We start from the raw sequence: 19,359 nt of genomic DNA, 5'->3' as shown, positions 1-19,359 counted from the left end.
AGCAATAAGATTACTGGACATCTAATCAAATGGCTACCCAGACTATTTGCCAGTACCCAGACCACCCGGCCTCCCGGGTGGCGCAGTGGTCTAGGGCACTGCATCGCAGTGCTAGCTGCGCCACCAGAGTCTCTGGGTTCGCGCCCAGGCTGGGCTGGGTTCGCGCCCAGGCTCTGTCGCAGCCGGCCGCAACCGGGAGGTCCGTGGGGCGACGCACAATTGGCATAGCGTCGTCCGGGTTAGGGAGGGTTTGGCCGGTAGGGATATCCTTGTCTCAGTATGTAAAAATGTAATAAAATGTATGCACTCTACTGTAAGTCGCTCTGGATAAGAGCGTCTGCTAAATGACTAAAATGTAAAAATGTAAATTTGCATTGCCCCACCCCGTCTCTCTTTTACACTGCTGCTACTCTCTGTTATTATCTATGCATAAGTCACTTTAAACTCTACCTACATGTACATATTACCTCAATTACCTGCCCCCGCCCATTGACTCTGTACCGGTACCCCCTGTATATAGCCTCGTTATTGTTATTTTACTGCCACTCTTTAATTATCCTCTGAGTGTCGAGAGTTGTTATCGCCATCTGGTGGTGGATGTGTGATGTTCAGTTACAGGTGACCAAAGGGTTTATATGGTGTGTCCTTACTGTGGATATTTTTCCTCATAAATTTCACTTATGTAATAAAATATTTTCCATTTATTTTTAAGTCACACTATGTTATGCCGCATGACGTCAATATGTCCAGGATATGCCGTTTAGATTCTGGTGTGTTTTTGGCAGTGACACCTGTTTGGATTATAATAAGGCTTTGATTTCTGGCTGTAGTCACTTTTTCAAATCCTTATGTAAGCCTATAAAACAGGCCTTCAAACAAATCCTCTAAGTATTTATCTCAATCAGCCATAATCTCCCAACATGAATGTCACTGTCATGCTGTGCAGTGTTGCTCTTACCAGATAACTGATTGGAGTTTAGATATCTTGCTAATCTGCCATGTCCTGCTGAGTTTTATTATAGAATAGATCAGGGATTTCTTTCCATCTCAAACAGGTCCTCCAGTCATTGTTATCCCCCCGAAGGACACCTCCCTCAACATGACCCAGGATGCCCAGCTGCAGTGCCAGGCGGTGGCTGATCCTCCCAACATGACCTATGTGTGGCAGAGAGAGGGAGAGAATGTCTACCACATAGAGTGGGTTTGGTGTATTTTGACCCGGTTTCTTTATGTTGGATTTGTGTATTTACATGGGATTTTGCGAATGATGTAATGTTTCTAATGAGGCGTTTGCCCCATTTGAATGTCCTTTACGGGTTGTGTGTCTGAATGTGTTTTAAGTTGAGTCTTTTTTCTGGTGATAGGGCTCTGAAGTCCCGTGTGAAGATCATGGTGGACGGCACCCTTCTCATCACCCGCATTACCCCAGACGATTCTGGGAACTATACCTGCATGCCCACCAACGGACTGTTGACTCCGCCTACTGCATCTGCCAATCTCACTGTGACACGTAAGTGTCTATGTGTTGATGTGTTCCTCTCCAATCTTCAGTCCCCACATAATGACACAAATTCTATCTGTCCATAAATCCCATCCAACCTTCAGTTTGTTTCCTCTCAGACCCTGCCCAGGCTCTCCTGATGCCACCGCAGACATATCTCCCCACCGGCCTGGGAGGTCTGGTCTCCTGCCCTGTGAGAGCTCAGCCACCCCTGCTCCGCGTCGACTGGACCAAGGATGGACAGCCACTGGATCTGGCAATGGTGGAGATCAGCCTCATATCTCCCCTCATAGAGATAGCCATTAACTGTGTGATGCTGCTGATTTGACCATTTCCATTAGGAATCAATATGCCCTGTATGCCTACTGCTCAACAGAGAATATGTTTCCATTTAACAGAGATATATACAGTGCATTCTGAAAGTATTCAGACCCCTTGATTTCTTCTCCACATTTTGTTACGTTACAGCCTTATTCTAAAATTGATTAAATCGTTTTTTCCCCCTCATCAATCTACACACAATACCCCATAATGACTAAGCGAAAACAGTTGAATTTCTTTTTGTTGCAAATTTATATTAAAAAACCTGGAAATATCACATTTACTTAAGTATTCAGACCCTTTACTCAGTACTTTGTTGAGGCACCTTTGGCAGTGATTACAGCCTCAAGTATTTTTGGGTATGACGCTACAAGCTTGGCACACCTATATTTGGGGAGTTTCTCCCATTCTTCTCTGCAGATCCTGTCAGGTTGGATTGGGAGCGTCGCTGCACACCTATTTTCAGGTCTCTCCAGAGATGTTCGATCGGGTTCAAGTCCTGGCTCTGGCTGGGCCACTCAAGGACATTCAGAGACTTGTCCCAAAGCCAATCCTGCGTTGTCTTGGCTGTGTGTTTTGGGTCATTGCCTTGTTGGAAGGTGAACCTTCACCCCAGTCTGAGGTCCTGAGCGCTCTGGAGCAGGTTTTCATCAAGGATCTCTCTGTACTTAGCTCTGTTAATTTTTGCCTTGACCCTGACTAGTTTCCCAGTCCCTGCCGCTGAAAAACATCCCCACAGCATGATGCTGCCACCACCATGCTTCACAGTAGGGATTGTGTCAGTTTTCCTCCAGACGTGACGCTTGGCATTCAGGCCATAGAGTTCAATCTTGGTTTCATCAGACCAGAGAATCTTGTTTCTCATGGTCTGAGAGTCCTTTAGGTGCCTTTTGGCAAACTCCAAGGGGGCTGTCCTGTGCCTTTTACTGAGGAGTGGCTTCTGTCTGGCCATAAAGGCCTGATTGGTGGAGTGCTGCAGAGATGGTTGTCCTTCTGGAAGGTTCTCCCTTCTCCATAGAGGAACTCTGGAGTTCTATCAGAGTGACCATCCGGTTCTTGGTCACCTCCCTGAACAAGATCTGTGCCTCGACACAATCCTGTGTCGGAGCTCTACAGACTATTCCTTCGACCTCATGGCTTGGTTCTTGCTCTGACATGCACTGTCAACTGTGGGACCTTATGTGTGTGCTTTTCCAAATCTTGTCCAATCAGTTGTATTTACCACAGGTGGACTCTAATCAAGTTGTAGAAACATCTCAAGGATGATCAATGGAATCAGGATGCACCTGAGTTCAATTTTGAGTCTCATAGCAAAGGGTCTGAATACTTATGTAAATAAGATATTTCAGTTTTTTTTTGCAAACATTTCTAGAAACTGTGTGTAGATTGATTAGGATTTTTTTTCAATTTGATACATTTTAGAATAATGCTGTAACGTAACAAAATGTGGAAAAAGTCAAGCGGCCTGAATACTTTCCGAAGGCGCTGTATATCATTTTTTGGGCTTGGCACACTTAGCTTTATCCTCAGCTAAGATATTAGTTGCTATTCATTGTTTACATAATTATTCACATTAAGCTGAATTAAAAAACTGTTGAAGTTCTCTGACCCCTCGCTCTGTTTTATCTAATCAGTACCCAGGATGGACGTTGACGTCTGAAGGCTCGGTGTTCATGGCTACTGCCAATGATGATGCAACAGGCGTATACACGTGTACCCCCTACAACAGCTACGGGACCATGGGCCAATCAGGGCCCACGACAGTCATCCTACAGGTCAGGGTACACCCAATGTTCTCTAGCAGTTTATTGTACAGGAAATACATTACCAGGTATTTACTTAGAAATGACGTGGTAAAATGGTAATAGCATAATAATAACTTCTGCAATATTGGTTTGTTTCTTTAAAAAGTTATTGCTCCCAATTTGGAAGCAAGTAGTTGGTTACTAATTTTGTGCAATTTAACTAGACTAGAATATCCCATTTTTACCACTTAGTTTCCTTGTAAATTGCAGGTAAATTCCTATGAAAACAGCACTGTAAAATAAAATGCTACCCAATTAAAAGTCTCTCTCATACTGAAGAGAGAGCTCTTATCTGAGATAGCCAATGAGCATTTTGATGACCTTCTTACACTCCTCTACTTGTCAGCCTGTTACATGAATTGAGTTTAATGTGGTCTGATTACAATAGCTCCTCTATATCAACGTTAATTATGGATCTAATCCTTTAGTAAATAGAATAATCTTGGCTAAAGCTGAAGGTAATCAACTGTTTCACTCACTTTCTCTAATTGCGATAAACTCCTTGTCTAAATGACACGGCTGGTTGTTTCGTTATGACCCACAGGACCCCCCGTCACTCAGCGTGTGTCCCCGTAAGGAGTATAGACAGGAGGTTGGGAGAGTGCTTGTTATTCCCTGCCAGACCACTGGAGATCCAGCCCCTAGTATAACCTGGAGCAAGGTGAGAACACTCCAACAGACCCCACAGCAAATGACTGTACTCTACTGACTTCTTCAGTCAACAAGCCAGCACACAGGGCTGTCAACATGTGAATACGATAGTATGAACTGTGGACAAACCCTGAGGCAGAAATAGATATTATTTAACACACACCTGCAAGCAAGCACCCCTCTCTCGACAAACAGAGACAAACAAACACTTCGCTGATTGCAGATTGCCCTTCATCAGCAATCAGCCCAGCTTGTGTGTCTGATCTCTCTATCCTCCCTGTCTGTAGGTTGGACCTGCCCTTCACTCTCAGGACTCTGTAGTCTGATCTCTCTATCCTCCCTGTCTGTAGGTTGGACCTGCCCTTCACTCTCAGTACTCTGATCTCTCTGTCCTCCCTGTCTGTAGGTTGGACCTGCCACACGCTCTCAGTACTCTGATCTCTCTGTCCTCCCTGTCTGTAGGTTGGACCTGCCCTTCACTCTCAGTACTCTGATCTCTCTGTCCTCCCTGTCTGTAGGTTGGACCTGCCCTTCACTCTCAGTACTCTGATCTCTCTGTCCTCCCTGTCTGTAGGTTGGACCTGCCCTTCACTCTCAGTACTCTGATCTCTCTGTCCTCCCTGTCTGTAGGTTGGACCTGCCCTTCACTCTCAGTACTCTGATCTCTCTATCCTCCCTGTCTGTAGGTTGGACCTGCCACACGCTCTCAGTACTCTGATCTCTCTGTCTGTAGGTTGGACCTGCCACACGCTCTCAGTACTCTGATCTCTCTGTCCTCCCTGTCTGTAGGTTGGACCTGCCCTTCACTCTCAGTACTCTGATCTCTCTGTCCTCCCTGTCTGTAGGTTGGACCTGCCCTTCACTCTCAGTACTCTGATCTCTCTGTCCTCCCTGTCTGTAGGTTGGACCTGCCCTTCACTCTCAGTACTCTGATCTCTCTGTCCTCCCTGTCTGTAGGTTGGACCTGCCCTTCACTCTCAGTACTCTGATCTCTCTATCCTCCCTGTCTGTAGGTTGGACCTGCCACACGCTCTCAGTACTCTGATCTCTCTGTCCTCCCTGTCTGTAGGTTGGACCTGCCCTTCACTCTCAGTACTCTGATCTCTCTGTCCTCCCTGTCTGTAGGTTGGACCTGCCCTTCACTCTCAGTACTCTGATCTCTCTGTCCTCCCTGTCTGTAGGTTGGACCTGCCACACGCTCTCAGTACTCTGTAGCAGCTAACGGCTCCCTGCTGCTGCTTCCTCTCAGTAAAGACCACCAGGGGGAGTGGGTGTGCAGTGTTACAAACCGCGTGGCCACTGTCAAAGCCAGCACTCTCATCTCAGTGCTGGGTGAGTGGAACAGACTGACTGACTTACTCATCTTTATTAATGTAGCTACTATGTAAAGTGTTCATTACCAATGTTCTCTCTGTTTTTCAGCACTGAGCAAATTTCAGGTCTGCTGAGCGCAAACTTGAATGTTGTGAAAATTCTGTGGAACTTCCAGCGCGCGTTTACTGCTTTAAGTTACAGTTTTATCAGTGGCCAAGTAGGCTACTGTGGCTATTTGGTCATAATGTAGGACTACCAGAGTGGCCTACTATCAAAAACAATGGAGAAAATGCATCCCATAACATTGTAACATGGAAATAGCTGTTCTATCATGCAGCCAATGTGTGGTGTTCAATGTAGGTTTACATTTCATGAGACTTTTGGAAAAAAACCTACAGGGCTTGACATTACCCTGTTTGTCCGTTTAGACCTAGGAGGTGACTAAAAATGTTGTTGTATTGTTTGATGAAAGAAACCACTTTACAAAATAATATGCATTATTATTTCCATACAATTATTACAGAGAACCAGACAAATTATGCTACCCTCTGCCTATTGACTACTTCGCTTATTCAAGCCTGTCTCAAAATACAACACTGTCCCTTTAAGACAAAAAAAGCTCTTTACCTGACTCGCTTTTCAAAGATGGCTAGCAATGTACACGTTTTGTGCTCTTGTAGGGAACAATCACTCCCCTATTGCTGACTACAAATGATCTATAACTGGGCTAATAACTCACTAACTAGTAAAGGATATGAACAAAATGTGGCTACATGCAGCTCTCACTTTGATCTCAAAACAAGCGCATCTACTCACGACCACTCGTGCTGTAAACACAGTCCAGTTCTAAGTAAATGGCACATCCATATATGGCAATGGTCTATTTGCATATAGGTCTACTACGGGCTGAGTCGTGCATGTTAGTGCAATAGTATCATACTCCGATGCAAAATCTCTTGCATAGTTTGTTTTGTTTCGGTATGTTGCATTGAAAGTGACTAACATTGCATTGATTCGATCACAATTGCCACAGTAAAGGGAAACGTTGATAGTGTTAACAGGGAAACTCTAGAACAGTGGTCACCAACCTTTTCTGAGTCAAAATGCAAGCCGGGGATCTACCCATCAGATGTTTTTTTTGCATGACTTAAAAAATGACTTATAAAACATTAACCTATTAAAAAGAGTACTGTAGAAATTAGGTTTGTGCGGTAAGCTATAAACCCAATACATTATCACTGCATATTGGCTTTGCTGGAATTGCCCTGCCAATACATTGTTGTTCTGGCCATTAAAAAAATAAATAAAAAAAAACACATCAAAATTTGAGGTAGGCTATATGATCATAAATCTAATTTTATTAGTCACATGTGCCAAATACAACAGATGTAGACCTTACAGTGAAATGCTTACTTACAAGTCCCTAACAATGCAGTTAAAAAAATGCAAATAAGAAATAAAAGTAACAAGTAGTTAAAGAGCAGCAGTAAAATAACAATAGCGAGACTATATACAGGGGGTACCGGTACAGAGTCAATGTGCGGGGGCACCGGTTAGTCGAGGTAATTGAGGTAATATGTACATGTAGGTAGAGTTATTAAAGTGACTATGCATAGATAATAACAGAGAGCAGCAGCAGCGTAAAAGATGGGGGGGGCAATGCAAATAGTCTGGGTAGCCATTTGATTAGATATTCAGGAGTCTTATGACTTGGCGCTCCGGTACCGCTTTCCGTGCGGTAGCAGAGAGAACAGTCTATGACTAGGGTGGTTGGAGTCTTTGACAATTTCTAGGGCCTTCCTCTGACACTGCCTGGTATAGAGGTCCTGGATGGCAGGAAGCTTGGCCCCAGTGATGTACTGGGCTGTACGCACTACCCTCTGTAGTGCCTTGCGGTCGGAGGTTGAGCAGTTGCCATACCAGGCAGTGACGCAACCAGTCAGGATGCTCTCGATGGTGCAGCTGTAGAACCTTTCGAGGATCTGAGTATCCATGCCAAATCTTTTCAGTCTCCTGAGGGGGAATAGGTTTTGTCGTGCCCTCTTCACAACGGTCTTGGTGTGCTTGGACCATGTTAGTTTGTTGGTGATGTGGACACCAAGGAACTTGAAGCTCTCAACCTGCTCCACTACAGCCACGTCGATGAGAATGGGGGCGGGCTCGGTTCTCTTTTTCCTGTAGTCCACATTCAACTCCTTTGTCTTGATCACGTTGAGGGAGAGGTTGTTGTCCTGACTATTGTGGTCTGCTTAAAACATGTTGGTATTACAGACTCGGACAGGGAGAGGTTGAAAATGTCAGTGAAGACACTTGCCAGTTGGTCAGCGCATGCTCGCAGTACACGTCCTGGTAATACATCTGGCCCCGCGGCTTGTGAATGTTGACCTGTTTAAAGGTCTTACTCACATCGGCTGCAGAGAGCGTGATCACACAGTTGTCCTGAACAGCTGGTGCTCTCATGCATGTTTCAGTGTTATTTGCCTCGAAGCGACCATAGAAGTAGGTTAGCTCGTCTGGTAGGCTCGTGTCACTGGGCAGCTCTCGGCTTTGCTTCCCTTTGTAGTCTGTAATGGTTTGCAAGCCCTGCCACATCCGACGAGCATCGGAGCCGGTGAAGTACAATTCGATCTTAGTCCTGTATTGACACTTTGCCTGTTTGATGGTTCGTCGGAGGGCATAGCGGGATTTCTTATAAGCTTCCGGTTTGGAGTCCCGCTCCTTGAATGCGGTAGCTCTAGCCTTTAGCTCAGTGCGGATGTTGCCTGTAATACATGGTTTCTGGTTGGGGTATTTACGTATGGTCGCTGTGGGGACAACGTCATCGATGCACTTATTGATGATGCCAATGACTGATGTGGTGTACTCCTCAATGCCATAGGAAGAATCCCGGAACATTTTCCAGTCTGTCCTAGCAAAACAGTCCTGTAGCTTAGCATCTGCTTCATCTGACCACTTTTTTACACACCGATTAATAGATCCATTATTGCATTACTTGTGAGGCACAGCTGAGTGAGCATACATTTAAATAAATAGCTTTTTATTTATATTTTACTGGGCTGATGGTGCCTGCATCCGATGGTCAGTCTCAGCAGAGGGAGAGAGCAGCAGACTGAGGGTCCATCTCTCAACATCCCTCCGTTCTCCCTTTCCTCCACTGACACTGACCAAAAAGGGACACCGTCTTCCAGCTGATGGCAAAACCACATTATTTCTGCCTCATGCACAAATTCATGCTGTTACTCATATGAACAGGGAAAGGGAAATATTATTGATATTAAAAAAGACCCAAGCCGGTAATAATAACAACAATGCAGGCCTATAGATACACTTTCCTACTCATTCATTACTGCTGCACTGCTTGTTGTAGCGCTGAGTGGAAATAGGAAGAACGTGCATTTTATGGCTTATAAAACTGTTGAATACAAAGTGTTGACAGTGCTGAGTAAGAACTTAAACATGAACTCACTCATAAAAACAGCAGCTCTTTGCTGTATTCATTGACAGTTTCTCTCTAGTCATGGTTTTAAGTCTCACAGTATCAATTTTGCTGTAGTTTATTTATTTTTCTTTTATGCTTGCTACGTTTCCGCAGACACGGTAATCTGAGCCATCCGATTGGACAGCAGTAGGCCTATTAGGTGCACTTGATTTACTCTCCGGGCCCGCTGGGTAGACAGAGTTTGTACCTTCAGATAAATGAAAAGGTTAAAAATGGCAACAATTCACCTACCTGGCATGCAGGGCAGCTGAATCGGGTGCACCTATCGCCAACAGCATGAGACGAATAAAAAAAAAATAGGAACGCAAGGCGTTATATATTAATTTTTTACAGAAATGTTTGGCGATCGACTCGGAATGCCTTGGAGATTGACTACTGCTCTAAGAAAGTTGAGTGAAGTTCAATCTCGCGTTTCTCTCCGTGGGTTGATATTTATTCTGCATGGCAGTCCCCGGGGAGCTACGCAGTAGTCTAGGCTACTGCGAACATTGTCCATGAAGTTATGTAACCCCATCAGTATGTTACGAATCAATGTAAAATAATGACGCAACGCTCATCTTATCACTATTCTTCCCCATCTTACTTCTCTTTCCCTCTTCTCGCTCTTCTCCTCCTCTGTCTGTCAGGCACCAGTCCCCATGCTGCCACCCTGGTGTCTGTCACTCCAGGGGCGAAGCAGGCCAATGTCTCCTGGGAACCAGGCTTTGATGGGGGATACACCCAGAAATTCACAGTCTGGTGAGTCATCTACTCTTCTAGTCTATGTTCTGTCTCCCTCTCCATGGCCTTGTGCTGTGTAACCATATTAGCAACATATTAATATATTGCATTGAACGTCAGTGGAGGACAGCGCATCATCAGCGGCAGCAGAGGTAAACGGTCACAAACGGAGAAACATACTAAATGTATTGACACAGACGGGAACAGAAACCCACCAGTAATTACTGATGCCAGATGGAGCAGTTTGAAAGACAAACCGCTTGACAAACCAGTGTCCTTTACCATGCTTTTTCAAGCTGTTTCTTTTACTAACATTGCCCCATCTCTTGAAAATAATGCTATTGTATAGAATCTCTATGTTATCATATAGATTGTGCATAGAATATGCGCACACACACACTCTCTCTATCAATTCAATTTTCAATTCAAGGCGATTTATTGGCATGGGAAACATATGTTAACATTGCCAAAGCAAGTGAAGTAGATAATATACAAAAGTGAAATAAACAATAAAAATGAACAGTAAACATTCCACTCACAGAAGTTCCAAAAGAATAAAGACATTTCAAATGTCATTATCTGTATATATACAGTGTTGTAATGATGTGCAAATGGTTAAAGTACAAAAGGGAAAATAAATAAACATATATATAGGTTGTATTTACAATGGTGTTTGTTCTTCACTGGTTGCCCTTTTCTTGTGACAACAGGTCACAAATCTTACTGCTGTGATGGCACACTGTGGTATTTCACCCAGTAGATATGGGAGTTTATCAAAATCGGGTTTGTTTTCTTTCTATCTCTGTCTCTCTCCTTTCTCTCCATTCACTCTCTGCAGGTTGAAGCAGATGTCTGTGGGTGACAGTGGGGAGAAACAGGAGTGGCTCTCTGTGCCCGTGCCCTCCTCCTCTGGCTCCAGTCTGCAGGTGACGGGGCTGGTCCCTGCCACAGAGTACCAGTTCAGTGTCCTGCCACACAACAAAGTGGGCACTGGGCCTTTCAGCGAAATCGCCACCATCCGAACTCTGAGTCAGTACCCGTTGTGTTGAAGTGTCTTCTGTTTACAATGTCTCTTTAGAGCCTGAATTACATTGTCTACTCTAAGGCTGCATGCTTGAATATTATTCTCCAAATTATAGTTCCTAAGTGGTCTATTTTTTTCCGAAGTGTGTTCTGTCTTACGCTTTCAGATCCACTCCCAAGGAGAGCGAAACTAGAGCCACCCACATCGCTGTCAGCCAATCAGAGCTTGGCAGGTATAGTCCTGCAGTGGTCCCCCTTGTCTCAGTTCCTGCCCATCACTGGATTTGTCCTCCAATCGCGCACTGAGCAAGGGGAGTGGTTCAATCTGGACGAAGACATCGGTGCCAATAGGAGTGTGATGATCGTTCCAGGTCTGCGCAAGGTAACCACCAGTTCCTGTTCGTCACTCCCTCAGAGACCAGTCAGCAGACATCAGTCTTAAAGACTCTTATCTCAGTTAGACACCACAGTGGTATTTAAATTAGGAAGCCTCTCTCAGGCTTATCATATGACAGCGATCATCTTTCTTCCTTCTTTCAATCTATGTCCTTTCTCCTCTCTCTGTCTGCCTCCTCTGTCCCTCTCTCCTTCTCTTCCCTACATCTGAATTCAGATGAGCCTGATTAGCATTGCAGGCGCGATCCTATGTTGACAAAGTCTGGTTTCATCCCCACGTCCCTCCGTCCTCCCCTGTGTGTGTGTAGGACTGTGTGTATGAGCTGCGGCTGCTGTCCCGGCGAGGGGAGTTGCTGAGCGAGCCCAGTCCATCAGTCAACGTCTCCACCATGGGTTAGTGTTTCAGGCTGGGGAGCCAGGCAGAACCAGACTCTGTAACATTACCACAGGCACCACAGGCCCATTACAGAATTAGAACAGCCCTCTGGAGAATACTGGTCTTTTAAGAGTCTGAATTATGAAATATTGCAGCTAATAACTTATTTAGAATTTGACCATATCTGGCTTTTTTAACATGATATTAATATTTCACCATGGGACTTATTGAAGACGTATATATCAGCGATAGTGTTTTTATCATGCTTTTATCATGCTGTGTGTTGGACAAGCTGCCCTAGTGTATTTACTGTACGGAATGCATTGTTAACATTTGGTTGTGGTAGAGTTCTGTGTTATGGATGCTGATGTTGCGGTCATGTCACAGGGATGGATATGTACCCTGCCACTTCCCGCTTCCTGGAGTTTGTTCCCGAGCCACTATTGGCTGGAGTGATGGGCGGCGTGGGCTTCCTGTGTTTGGCCCTCATCCTGGTCCTAGGGACAGTGTGTATCTTCAGTCACAAGAGAGACCAGCGACGCAGGAAGATGAAAGATGGTGAAACATTATCACTTACTGATCACATGCACTATGAACACCATTATACAGCATGTAGATGGCTTCCAATACACTTTCCTAAATCATAGTTCAGTGCATAGACACATCGCCATGCTTGTCAACCCCATTCCCCTTTCATTGTAAAATAAGTTAATTTAGTTTACATTGCTAGCTAATTAGGGTCATTCCTCATTAATGTGGCTGATTAATGTGAGTGTAATTAACTTTGAGGCACGGCCCATTGCTGTGCCTCCGGCCATTTTTGTCTGCTTTGATTGGGCTCATATAATTGGGCTTGATTTTGTTTTTGAATTTATTTCCTTTCCATGGTGACTGTGTCATTGTGAATCATCATCCACCCTTCAGATCTCCCTTCTGTCATCTATAAAAGCCCCCCCTCAACGTAAGTACCCTTCCTCCATAATATCATTAATTGTTCTCCCTCTCGCCATTTTGTTTTACTTACTTTAGGCAGATTTTTTTTTCTGACTTTTAGGAGATTTTAATTTTACCATACCCAGGATCGCCTTTGTTTTAATATCTTTTTTTTTTCAAGACTGATATCTTCAAGACAGCTTAAGAAGTCTTCATGACTCGCTATAGACACATTTTCATTTTTTCGAAGACATGGCTTAAGATGACTCAAGATTTCTTAACAAAACATCTCAAGACATGGTGATGGCTCAGTAAAATGTCTCTCGCTCTCTCTCTCGCGCTCTCTTCCTTCCTTTAAACACCTTCTCTCTCTCTCTCGTAGCAGGTCGCTTGCTAGCAGTCCAGACAGTGTGCTGAAGCAGAAGCTCCTCCCTCCCCACTGCCACCCCCACTATCCCGGCTCCCAGTCCTCCTGCTCCTCCTCCCAGTCGGACCACTCCTCCTTTGGCAGACCCAGCCACAGTGAATACAAGGACCAGCGCCAGCAGCTGCTCTCCTGCCCCCCACCTCCTCCTCACTATGCCGTCCACCACCATCACCACCTCCCCAGGATAGGCTCTTCCCCCTATTCCCCTCTAGAGTTTATCTCTAGAGGTCCAGACGGTCGCTTCATTGTGCAGCCCTACGACCAGTCCTCCGTCCCCTCCTCCCACACCATGAGATCCCTGAGGAAAAACTTCCCACAATCCACTGGGGTCCAGAGGTCAGTGTCCCTTCGCTCTGAGAAGAGCGTGGGGAGGGAGCCACCTTTCGTCCTCTCAGTGGACCTACCCCCCTGTGGTGGAATTGACCCCAACCCCACAACCAGGGTACGGGCCATGGCCAAACACCTCTCCCTCCACGGACGCTTCTACCTGGATGAGGAGCAGGACAGTTGTGCTGAACATCCAGACAAGAGTAGTCTCTACTCAGACAGTAACTCAGACATGTCCCCCCAGCCAAGCATGGAGGAGAGCAATCCAGGATACCCATCCCTAAAGCGGGCCGTCCAGCCAGCCACCGCCAGCGCCCTGGTCCTACAGATGGAGCATGAGAAGGAGACCGGCAACCTGAGCAGGTGTCTGAAGCTGGCCCGGGAGAGAGAGAAGCTGGAGAGAGAGCTACGGAAGTACACACTTGATAGTAACGCTACTTTAGGCGGGAAGAGAGAGGGACCAGGCAGCGACGAGGAGAGGTGGAGAGAGTCTGAAGAGTGCGATCCAATATGGAAACCTCAGGACAACACTTCACCACACAGTCACACCCATCATCTCAGTCACCCCAATCATCTCAGTCATCCCCAGGTCAACAGGGGGTGCTCAAGCATGGCCAAAGTCCCTTCACCCCCGTCCTATATTCACTGGGAGGCCAGCCCTTTCACTTCAGCCACCAGCCTTGTCCCAGCACATCAGACCCCCTCTGAGAGGACAGCGGCCCTCCACTGTGACCCTCCACTCACCCAGTGTCCCTCTCTGTCACCTGTCACACAACACCCCTTCAGGTCAGAGAGAGCAGAGTGTCACTCTAAGAGGAGGGTGAGCCACCAGCCACTAGACAGGCAGGAAGGGATGGAGACTGCAAAGGTCAAGACACACACAGGGCTTTGTGATGAAACTCACATGTCAACAGAGTTGAAGAGAGGTGACTTGGAGTCACATGAATGGAACAGCAAGAGCAATCAATTTAATGTCAGCATTTCACACAAGTCTAAGCCAGATGTCTCTGTCAACAAAGTGCCTGGTTCAGGGAGAGTGGAGTTAGCAAGGTCACAGCCATGTGAAGAGTCATCTCTACACACAGCGGTTGACCTCTCAGAATGTGTAGAAATGAGTGTGGATGAACCAGAGGATGAAGGCTCAGTGGATCCTCCTACAAATCCTATAAGGCACCAGAGACATGCCCATCAGGTAAACAATGAGTCCCCATTGGCTGAGAAAGACCACAGAGGACCACAGACCATGAAAGACCACAGAGCCCATCCATTGGCCCACAGGAAGAGCCCAGTGCCTAGGGAGGAACGGGAGAAGTGGCACAGAAGGTCATCTCGGAGCAGAAGCCCAGCTACCATTCAGCCTCCTAGGCCGGCGCTCAGGAAGGCTATCAGTCTAGGAGGCTTTCAGAACAGGAACAGCGGCAACCACCAGCGCAGCCAGAGTCTAGACTCCAGGAGACAATCCCTGGGTAACTTCCTGACGCCTGACGCCTGGGTCGACTCTCTCAGCCAGGAGAACTGCTCCTCTCCCTTCTCCTTCCGCCCAGACTCTGTCTTCTTTGAACCCGAAAACACCTTAACTCCTGAGACCCCCACCCACACAGAGGCCCCCCTTGCTTCTCCGCCTCCCGCTCCCCCGCCACCTCCCCCCCAGGACCCCCGACCTCCCAGCAGGGCCCCACAGCAGCTCTGTGAAGCATATGGGGGTGATATGCACATCCAAAGCGTAAGAAAACCGGTGCTGGAGAGACAGACGCAGCTCCCCCCAACCCCTCCTTCAGTGCCTTCCAGCCCAAGTCATCCCCCCCACGACCCCAGGAAGAAGGCTTCCATCTTCCCAGACGCCTACAGGTGGCCCATCACCTACCAGGAGGCCCTGAGGTCAGTGCAGCGCATTGAGGCCAGGAAGAATGCATCTCTCCCCAGGGACCACAGAGAGCACCCCAGACCCCCAGACTGTAGAGGCAGAACCACAGCTCCCTCCCTGCTCAGGGGTTACAGCTGGCCTGCACCTCACCACACCCCTCAGCCACCCCAGGAGGAGGAGAAGAAGCAGGAGGAGGTAGTAGTGGAGGAGGAAAAGGAGGAGCGGTATGGGGGACATGAGGTGGAGATTGGGAGGTATCATCGGGGAGTGCCAGACTCGGGGGGGAGCTACAGTAGCTATGCCAGCCAGAGCAGTGGCAGGGGGAGTCTGGAGCCTCCAAACGGGCGCTTGTCCATCTGCCTGTCCCCAACCCTCACCAGCTCTCCTGAGTCCACCGAGGAGATGCAGGGAAACACAGTGGAGTCACACCTACAGGACATGGAGGCATTGAAAATGTGAGTCTGTCCCTTGAGCTAGTATGTACTTCAGTCTCCCTTTATTTAGTGTCTCTAATGCTCTCTTTCTACATTGTCCCTTTGACATTGAGCAACATGCAACATAATGAATAGCTGATGAGAGAAAATCTTCAACTTTAGCCATTACAAACTTTCCGCTTGTGCGTGTGTTTCTTCAGGAGAAAGGCCTCAGTGGATGAGAATTATGAGTGGGATTCAGCTGATGTGTCCATTCAGCTGGGAGATCAAGACCTTGAAGGCAGAGGTATGAGAGCTATAATGTTCTTTTAAGACTGGCATGCCGCTGTCTGAGCGAAATATGTTCAGAACTGAGTTTAATAACACTAGCTCTGTTGCTTAAGAACAGGCATGTCAAAATAATTTTGCCCTCGGGGCCACATTCTGTCTTCACCGAGGCTTCATGGCAAATTGGGTATATTGCCTTGTCAAGATCTGCAAAAAAATATGGGACTTTTTGATGGTTCCGGACTGTCGACACTCTTAGGAGAATAAAACGGTGCTATCTAGATCTTAAAAGGGTTCTTCTGCTGTCCCCATAGTAGAACCCTTTGAATAACCCTTTTTGGTTCCAGGTAGATCCCTTTTGGGTTCCATGTAGAACCCTTTCCACAGACTGTTCTATCTGGAACCAAAAAGGGTTATCCTATGGGGACAGCCGAAGAAGCCGAACCCTTTTTTCTAAGAGTGTAGCTTTCGTTTTGGGGATTGTTAGCGGGCTGAACACGGTGAAGACACTTAGGTCTTTTTTAAAACAATGTCCTTCAGAAATTCTTCAGTTTGATTGATTGACACCCCTGCTTTAGATTATGTAAGGATATTTCTAATCCCTATCCAATCTTCTCCTGCTTTAGGTCTGTTCTCCTCAGTTAGTCTACTGAAGTCTACTCCCAGCCTGCACCATTCCAGGGAGGGCCTCAAAGAGTCGGTCCACTTCCAGGGTCATCGCCATGTGACCAGCCGCCACTCAGAACCCGAACCAGAGACTGTGATGTTCTGACAGCCCCATCCATCGCGAAGGTCAGCTCAGAGCTCTTATCTCTGTTATTGTGTGTCTGCACAAGAGCATTGATCTGTGTGATTGGCTGCGTTTACCCATGTCTATCCCACCTTATGTATTTAGCTTTACTCTGTGGCTCTTATTGTGTTGGTGTTCATCTTTTTCTTATCTCTTTGTGTGCATCTGTCAGTCTTCTTCTCCTGTTGCTTTCTACTAATATCTCAGTGAATGTTTGTTTTATTTATACAGACTTCAAACAAGGAGATGAAAATAGTGTGCCTTCATCGGCAAATCAGCATGGATGTACAGTTGTCAAAACTCTCATCCATGGGATAACACTGACTGACTGGACTGGTGGACGCTCAGGGCTGAGTAAAGTATTGGCTGGTGTTGTTCAGAGCTGTACCCACCAAAGAGGACTCTTACCACTGATTCACACAACTTAGTGGTTACATTGATTTCTCTCTGCTACTTCTATGGGATACTTGTACTATGAAACTTGTTGCCAAGTAAGTGAAAAGGCAGGTACAATCTCTGGTCTCGCTTGCCCGTCATCATGGCACTGTATACAGAAATACATAATTCATACTCTTGGACTCACGGAAGAACAGTTGGAGGCCCTTTTTATTGCTTTGAGAAAAAGCAATCCACCACTGGGCTGTCACTTTGTCCACTGCTACAACACTTTCAACTTATGACAGAACTATGACGTATGATTGATTTTTCTGTGAGATGGAGAGAGAGTTTGAGAGGGCAGTATGACAGGTCCTTAAAATTAAGGAGGACTGATGGAGAATGTGCCGAAGTAGGCTGCATCATGCCTTTTTTCACGTCGTTTTGTTCCTGGTCTAGTGTGACCGCTTCTGCAGTACAACTATGAGCTCTGAGTAGACGATCAATAATATTACCCAGGAGGTTAACTCACTCGGGTTAATCAGATGTAGCTCTATGAAGAAGGATTGCTTTCTTTTCTACCCATATTCTCAATGTGTAGCTAATCGAATCTCTCATTACTCTCTATTTTTAACCTCATTGATGTTGTGCAATGTTTGATCTGTCTAATGATTTTTTTTGTACCCAGAGTGCAGTAGTTTTTTTGTTTGTGACTGAGGAGGGTGAGCGTTTGGCTGGTAATGATCACCTGTTGCTGGGATAAGTGAAGGCCGTTTTTTCACGAACCATGTGTAAAATGTGTGTTATTATCAGTGCGCATTATCCGGTGAGATGTTTTTGCTGTGTCTAATTTGGAGATGGAAACCTAAATGGTATTTTTTCAATAAGTCAATCTCTGAGTCATCCTAGTCAGGGAGGGAGATGGGAATTTACAGCTTGTCTGAAGAGTTAATTATGCCCTAGAATGCCTTCCAGCACAACGTCTGGTGATAGAGGAGAGAAAGGAGGGGTACCGCGGGTGTGAATGCCTTTTGAGCTGTACACACTCTGTTATCAGCTTACAACACCAGATCACCCCACTTACCCTCCATTTTAATTCCATCAAACATTTGTACACAGAAATGACTCCCAGAGAAATGTCAGTTTGTCCACTTTGGGTTTTATATATGTGGTATGGTTCTCAATAGCAATACACTGCCAATATACATGTAATATTTTCTCAACAGTTTGTTCCGAATCCTCAGACTGAATGCAAATGCAGTTAGATGAATGACTAGCCTAATCATTACTGCTACTGTGCTTTTGTAAACATGCATTGTGATTGTATAAGGATAAAGGTGAACTATTTTCAAGGTTTTTGTGTACGTTGTACTTAAATATATCCTTTTTTATACAGAAAATGATTCATTGTTTTGTAGAGTAAGACTAGTGTATTTCTTTGTATGGTCTTTGTTTGCTGATGATGCGCCGTACAAGCTATCCTTATATAAACACATTTTCCATAGAACTGAAAAATAAATACTGGTTCTATGCATGTTTTATTCAGTAAGTCAAAGCCATTAGCTGTCTCTTTTTATAATCCAAATGAGCATTTACTAACACATCGGCATGAACAACGAACCTGACGTTGATGTGTTTACCTGAAATAATGAATTAGTAGCAACATCTTCGACCCTGTCTATCCCTCTTCTATTTCCTTGATATCACTTCTCACTTTTTCATGCAGTTGTGTTTTTTCTCCCGCAGAAGTATTCCCGTGGTCTCATTAACAGTCAGGAAGAGGACATCATTATGAAGCCATTAACAGTGTCATGATGCAGCAGATAACACTTCAATGGGAGAATCTCATTTGCTTACTCCTCTTGTCCTCTCCTTGTCTCCTCAAAAACCAATGGAGGAGAAGAGGGGATTTTGAGAATGAGTTTTGAGAAGGAGGCGAGGAGAGAGGAAGCGAGGAGTATGCAATTGAGATTCTCCCCATATGTTAGGCCCATTTGTCTGAAGGACCTTCAGTACCTTTTCCACTAGAGCATGTTGTTACTCAGCATATTGAACACCTTGTTTATGCACCGACTCATAGAAAAATAACGAACAATCAAAGGTATCAACGTTTGAAGTTTATCAGTAGGTGTGACATTTGAGGCCGGATGTTTTATAGAATTCTTTTAAAGAGCCATGCTTTAGACATGAAATTGAACAGAAGAAAAGGCCATGTAAATGATGAAGCAAACAGAGTATTCTTTTCAAAACCAAACTTTTCAGAGAATGTTATTGTCATAGATTCAAGACCGACTCATTCCAGTCTCTTCAAAAATACCCATAATGTTTCAGGTAAA

The 19,359-nt window shown here is 45.6% G+C and overlaps 1 protein-coding gene across 2 annotated transcripts in view; it reads left to right on the top strand.

The window, feature by feature from the left end:
- igsf9a (immunoglobulin superfamily, member 9a) overlaps nucleotides 1-18,695 on the top strand; it is a 28,415-nt gene extending 9,720 nt beyond the window's left edge. Inside the window, exons 7-22 of one of the 2 annotated variants that reach the window (XM_038971126.1) lie at nucleotides 1,056-1,197; nucleotides 1,365-1,510; nucleotides 1,621-1,763; nucleotides 3,457-3,597; nucleotides 4,172-4,288; nucleotides 5,460-5,610; nucleotides 9,718-9,829; nucleotides 10,650-10,840; nucleotides 11,002-11,216; nucleotides 11,539-11,623; nucleotides 11,994-12,164; nucleotides 12,531-12,567; nucleotides 12,925-15,612; nucleotides 15,792-15,877; nucleotides 16,485-16,650; nucleotides 16,880-18,695. In XM_038971126.1, the coding sequence (XP_038827054.1) occupies nucleotides 1,056-1,197; nucleotides 1,365-1,510; nucleotides 1,621-1,763; nucleotides 3,457-3,597; nucleotides 4,172-4,288; nucleotides 5,460-5,610; nucleotides 9,718-9,829; nucleotides 10,650-10,840; nucleotides 11,002-11,216; nucleotides 11,539-11,623; nucleotides 11,994-12,164; nucleotides 12,531-12,567; nucleotides 12,925-15,612; nucleotides 15,792-15,877; nucleotides 16,485-16,630 (4,571 nt within the window). In that variant the 3' untranslated portion in view covers nucleotides 16,631-16,650; nucleotides 16,880-18,695. Of the gene's footprint in view, nucleotides 1-1,055; nucleotides 1,198-1,364; nucleotides 1,511-1,620; nucleotides 1,764-3,456; nucleotides 3,598-4,171; nucleotides 4,289-5,459; nucleotides 5,611-9,717; nucleotides 9,830-10,649; nucleotides 10,841-11,001; nucleotides 11,217-11,538; nucleotides 11,624-11,993; nucleotides 12,165-12,530; nucleotides 12,568-12,921; nucleotides 15,613-15,791; nucleotides 15,878-16,484; nucleotides 16,651-16,879 lie in introns of both variants that reach the window. The other variant, XM_038971124.1, reaches the window with a different exon arrangement.
- Nucleotides 18,696-19,359: the final 664 nt, after the last annotated feature.

The sequence above is a fragment of the Salvelinus namaycush genome, chromosome 31 (genome assembly GCF_016432855.1).
Source record: "Salvelinus namaycush isolate Seneca chromosome 31, SaNama_1.0, whole genome shotgun sequence".
Taxonomy (NCBI): domain Eukaryota; kingdom Metazoa; phylum Chordata; class Actinopteri; order Salmoniformes; family Salmonidae; genus Salvelinus; species Salvelinus namaycush.
This window is presented reverse-complemented; position numbering and strand designations above follow the sequence as displayed.